Source organism: Brachycentrus maculatus, unplaced genomic scaffold, assembly GCF_059751285.1.
Source record: "Brachycentrus maculatus isolate JH-2025_06_01 unplaced genomic scaffold, ASM5975128v1 h1tg002172l, whole genome shotgun sequence".
In the NCBI taxonomy this organism is placed as follows: domain Eukaryota; kingdom Metazoa; phylum Arthropoda; class Insecta; order Trichoptera; family Brachycentridae; genus Brachycentrus; species Brachycentrus maculatus.
This window is the reverse complement of record NW_028282686.1, coordinates 8,591-14,269: the sequence shown is the minus strand read 5'-3', so window position 1 is coordinate 14,269 and position 5,679 is coordinate 8,591. Positions and strand designations below refer to the sequence as shown.

The window sequence follows — 5,679 nt, the reverse complement described above, 5'->3', positions numbered from 1 at the left end:
TCGCTGCAGGTATTTTTGAAAGGCATCGGACTTCTTCAAGGAATCAATGAGCTTTTGGCTTAAATTATTTTAATTCGGTCTTTATTTGTTTTTATTCTATTATTCTTTATTCAATAATAGGTCAAAGGGAAGTTCAGGAAATTTTACATTTCCGATAGGGTTCTTTATTCTGTGTATAGTGGTTAAGATTTTGTTTGCTTTCGGTTTATTAATGCTTGTTTTTATTGATAGTTTGGTTGCTTATTGTGTCTTATGAGATGTTGTAGGTTTAAAAACTATAGTACATCTGAATTAAATATTAATATTACCTACAGTGATGTCGTAAAAAAAATACTATTATAAATTAAACTGTCTTTTGATCAACTTAAGATTGACTGCACTATTTTATAGGCTTGATTATTATATTGTTGATCACTTCTACCTTGCATTATATCCCAATTAAATTGATTCATAAAAAATGTATATATAATAATATTTAAACATATAAATATTTTATAAAAAAAAAAAAAAAACATCGATAATTAATGACACCCCCCAAAAATTCGCCGAGGGCTGTTACGGATATATCTGGAGGTGATCGGTCTCCAGGATAATAAATAATATGCATTGAAAAAAATGTTGTGCCAGTCGCCTGGAATCTTATGAAATCTTAAAGAACTTTGAGAATTAAGTCGAGATGTTAGTAGACATAACTTTTATAGATATGATTCTTGAACATTTATCTATAGAAATCGATTGGAGATCATTTAATATAATTAAAGTCTATGGGGTCCACAGGATTCAACGAAAAGGCGACCAGTAAGGCATTATATTTATGGAGTTGGCCAAACGAGTCAAACTTTAGATCATTATCTAATTCAAAAAAATATAATATATTCATTGAGTTTTAATATAACATGTTATTTTGACAGAGGAATTTTGCCTCGACAAAAAACATATACAAAAGGATAGGATAGGTCTTTTGGGGGCTGTAAACATCAAATCGTAACTTTTGTGACTTTCTAACCTTTTAACCTGTTTGAACTCTAATCTTCATATCCTCCTCTTAACTTTATGAATTTGTACAGCTTCAACGATTTTAGATTATCCTGAATATTTCGTTCTCGAGGCTTTGTTATTTGATATGTGAATAATAACTCCTGTAGTCTGAATAAATACATATAATATAGATTGGAACCTACAAATATGTATTTCAACGTTCCCTACAATGGGCAATAAATAGATATATCTGTAAGTAAATTTGATACATTTTCAAAAGTTATTATTATTTTTGGTAAGCGCAAAATGGAAACTACACTCTTTACCAATCCAAATAATGTTTATTATTCTCTTATATATTATTATTTTATCAATATTTAGGAGAAGAAAATAATGAAAATTCTCTAGATATCGATATTGATCATTTGCTTTGTGATAGTATTTTTAACATATAAATATATGTTCAATATATCACATGAGCATCATTCCATATACATAAAAATTCACAACTTGGATTTTTCTCCAGCCTTCTGTATCTTTTCAATAAAAAAATGCCCAAATTATTTTATTTATGAAAAAAATGTGTCTTTTTTTTTGGAAAGTTCGATATTTTATCAAAAACCAATTTTTAACTTTGAAACATTAAGTACAACAATAAATAAAAATAAACAAAAAAAATAATATTTAAAAAAGAAAAATATCCGTAAAAAAATGAAAGGTAATTCAAAAAATAGTGACTATAAAGAAAAATAAAAAAGCCTAAATTATAATAATTTATATAGACTCAAGAGGTTATATACACAAAATACGAATACATACATATAAAAGCACAGAAAATCAATTAAGCCAAAAGAGCAACACCCTTCCTTCAGTACAGAAGTCAAAATGTCAGGCGAAACAGCCGAGGGCAAACAAAATGGTTTTCTCATCAAGACTTATTAAATGTTGCAAGTACAATAAACTATTCACATGCATAATATTTATTATTCCAATTGCTTAACAACCTTCAGAATGAATAATTTAATCACATCATAAGTTGGAGCCAAAAAGGGCCAGGATTCATTGTGCATGACTTACCAGCCTTAGCAGAGAAAGTGCTCCCTATTTACTTCAAACATTCCAATTTTCCTTCCTTTGTTCGTCAGGTATCTATTTTTATATCTATATGCTTGATTTTTGTTTACCTTTATTTATCATCAAAGAAAATACAAATATCCTTTTAAATTGTGTGAGTTTTTTTAGTTAAATATGTATGGTTTCAATAAAATCCGGACTCCTTCGAACTAGAGTCACTACTCTCATCGATATTTCTGCAAAGGGCAAAGACACTTAATTAAATCTATTACAAGAAAAGTCGAACGGAAAATGACAAAAAAACATAGTCTCGCACAGCAGGATCCCGAACTGACCCAACAACACGAACACTCGTCATACCATCAAGAGCATCCACTTCAGATGACCGGTCAGAACCAATCCACCCCCGACTCCAGTCAAAAATCCATAGACTTAAGAATCGCTGACATTCCAAGCCATATTCCCAAAACATTGGCTCAACTGGCAACCAATGTCGACGTGGCGATGCCACAACCCTCCATATCCCCTACACGCCCTCTTTCCTCTTCATCATAGTCAATTGCAACCCTCATTCGATTATTGAACATGAATGCCTGCCTGGTGGAATAGCAAATATATTTATTCCAAGACCTAAAAAAAGAATGGAATCGAATGGAAAAGATAGTTCCTGTCACAGTACAACTCCTAAATATATGCAAATAAAATATGGTTCCTAATTTTATCAGCAATGGATAAAATAATCTCACCCAAGGGGTCATCGAAAACCATGTGGCTTATTCGGAGAAGAAAATGTCTGCCATCGGGGCGGTCGATCTGTATTTGGAAACCAATCAACAGATGCTGAGGAAAATCTATCAGGAGACGAGTGGGCTGATGAATGGGGAATCGCATGGGTTGGAAAACGGCACAAGTTTATCCCATTTTTGATTTTTAGAGCCTTGATTCTAATTGATCAAGACTTCATATTATTTCGATTTTTTGCACAATTTAAGTGTGCGTGTGTTTTTGGTTCCATTATTCTTATAATTCTGTGATGAAATGATAAAGATCTATTTTTTGTCAAGGTAAAAATAACCATTTGTATCCCATAAAAAATGATCCATCTAGGCAGTTTCCCTCATCTGGATTCTATGTTATTAAACTCATTTTACTTTCGATATAAATATATTTTACATATAATATGTAGTGTATATTCTATTTTAAAAAATCATGATTAAACACTTTTATGTGATTTTTTGATTTATTAAATATTATATTTAAAAACAATGAAGTACTTGCCAAGATTCTTTGATGTTCGAATTTTTAAATAATAAGATATGTTCTACTAATATTCGTTTTCCCCAATCCTCGAATATATTTATAGTTCCTACTAAATTTTAAATATCCCAAGACTTGATCCAAAACAGGAAAATGGACTCCGTACACTTCATATTTCTCCACCAATCTTTTTGAACAAATCTACACTCAATCTCTAACTTATTTTTCACCAAAGACACTCTGAAAATATCACTTCAATTCTTATAATGGAATAACTGATAAAAACAAAAAAACAAAAATACATGTTCATAATAAAAATAAATAAATGCACATAAACAAATAATACTAAAAAAAATTAATAATAAAATTTTTGTTTAAAAAAAAGTAAAACCATCAAACAAGCTGATTGATTTTCGCGGAAACTTGTCTGAGAAGCTGATCTTTGGATATCCTCTTGTAACTGTCTTTCTTCAGAACGTATGATTCATCGAAGTAATCCATTAACTGAGCAGTCAGAATAAGGTTATCTGGGTCTTGTTCGACAAAATAGTTGTTGTTGCGCAGGTGCTCCAGAACGCACTTCAAGAGTCTTGGTTTTTTGGCGGAAATCGAGTTGAAATCAAGCTCGAACTTCTAAATCTAGTTTCTGAAATGCTTCAGAATGTCTTGAATGTGGCTCAGCTCATTCTCAATAACTGTTCGAAAACTTTTCAAGACTGCGACTTCTTATTCCTGTTGGGACTTGCCTCCACCCAGCTCCTTTCTTATATTTTAACAGATTTCCGAAAGCTCTTTCTCGTTGTTTTTATTGATAAGGTAAGCCAGCACTATTATTTATTTGAGTTGAACCAGTCTCAATACATCTAGCGAAAGTTTCGAGGCATCCACTGTACGACGATGCAATCTCACCATTTCCGCACCCGCTTTCGAGACGCGTTGCTGTTCTCTCAGAGGACTTTTGGAGTGGTAGCTACTTGTGCTGGTGCTTGTGGTGCTCGAGATCGGGGCACGTACTCCCGAATTATCCAAATTTTGATAACTTAATATTGCGATGTTATTGCTTGTGTTATGGCTTGTTGCGTTATAACGGCGGTCGGAATCCGGAACTGGAGATCGACTTCTCAAGTCTTTTTTGTTGGTAGTGTGGTCGTGAGTGGGATAGCTCGACACGCCGTTTCGACCTGAAGCAACACTGTCGTTATTATTATAAGAGACTTCGTGCTTGAGGATTTGTGCTGCGTATCCACTGACGTTATTAATTTTGGAACTTGAAGGAGTCAAAAGTGCAGTACTACTCCCGGAAACCGAGTTGAAGAGACTGGAAGTGGGCGGACTGTTTGAGGGCTTTGATATATTATTCATTTTGTAACTTGTGCTGTGGAGGTTAGATTTGTTTTCAATAAGTTCCCCATTTTCCGTGATTTTGTACTCGAAAATTTCGATCCAGTCGATCCTTCTATTCGGATCTTTGACGAGCATTCTCCGCAGCAATGAATCCAAAGGCTCGGGGAGTGGTTTGAGGAACTTTACGTCCTAGGTCTGCAGGGTTTGAATCAGCTTGGCAATAGAGTTCGACTGGAACGGGCACTCTCCAAATATCATTTAATATAGCACAACCCCCAAAGACCAGATATCTGCCTTCATGGTATAAATCTCCCCTTTTAAGACTTACGGAGCCATGTAAATCGGCGACCCTAACATCGTTTGCGCCAAATCCGTTGGGCTTTTCAAACTCTTGCAAAATCCGAAATCGGCGAGCTTGACCACTCCATTATGGATCAATATATTATGTGGCTTCAAGTCCCGATGCATGATGTTATTCTTGGTGAGAGTCTTGAAGGCGTCGACCATATCCTTCAGAATCAAGAGCACTTTTGGAAGAGGCATCGTTTGAGAAGTCTCTCGATATGACTGTAAAAGCTTGTCGAGGGTGCCTCCGTTGCAATATTCGTAAACGAAGTAGAAATTATTGACAGTTTTGAGCATGTCAAGGTACTTGACGATGTGGGGGTTGTGCTCCATCGAGGATAAAATGTTGATTTCATTGACAGTGCACTCTTCCAATTTAGGGATTTCGCGAAACTTGTCTGCTCGGATGACTTTGACTGCGACTTCCAGTTTGGTCTTGATGTTGAATCCTTTATACACTTTGCCATAGACTCCTTCTCCCAGGACTTATTGAAGGGAATAGTTTTCAATGATCTTGCCCATAAATGATTTTTTATTAGATCTATTATTATTATTATATATAAAATAAATGTATATAATTGTTTCGATTATTTTTTTTTTATTCTAGTTTGATGTTTTTTTTTTTTCTCTATTTTTGACAAATATGCATAGATATAACAGAAGGACCGTTATTAAGAAATT

General features: G+C 33.8%; 1 protein-coding gene and 1 long non-coding RNA gene across 2 annotated transcripts; one reads left to right on the top strand and one right to left on the bottom strand.

Moving 5' to 3' along the window:
- The first annotated feature begins 1,799 nt into the window (after positions 1 to 1,799).
- On the top strand, positions 1,800 to 2,972 carry LOC148298342 (uncharacterized). Its single transcript, XR_015839202.1, has 3 exons — positions 1,800 to 1,929; positions 1,989 to 2,123; positions 2,221 to 2,972. It is a non-coding gene; the product is annotated as an uncharacterized LOC148298342 (long non-coding RNA).
- A 2,005-nt stretch (positions 2,973 to 4,977) lies between these two features.
- LOC148298341 (uncharacterized) lies at positions 4,978 to 5,331 on the bottom strand. The gene has a single exon (XM_088276947.1). It carries the CDS (start codon positions 5,329 to 5,331, stop codon positions 4,978 to 4,980), a length of 354 nt encoding a protein of 117 aa, XP_088133073.1.
- Between the last annotated feature and the right edge of the window lie 348 nt (positions 5,332 to 5,679).

Coding starts and splice junctions, on each gene's coding strand:
- LOC148298341 (XM_088276947.1), bottom strand. CDS start 5,331: ATGGAGCACAACCCCCACATCGTCAAGTACCTTGACATGCTCAAAACT.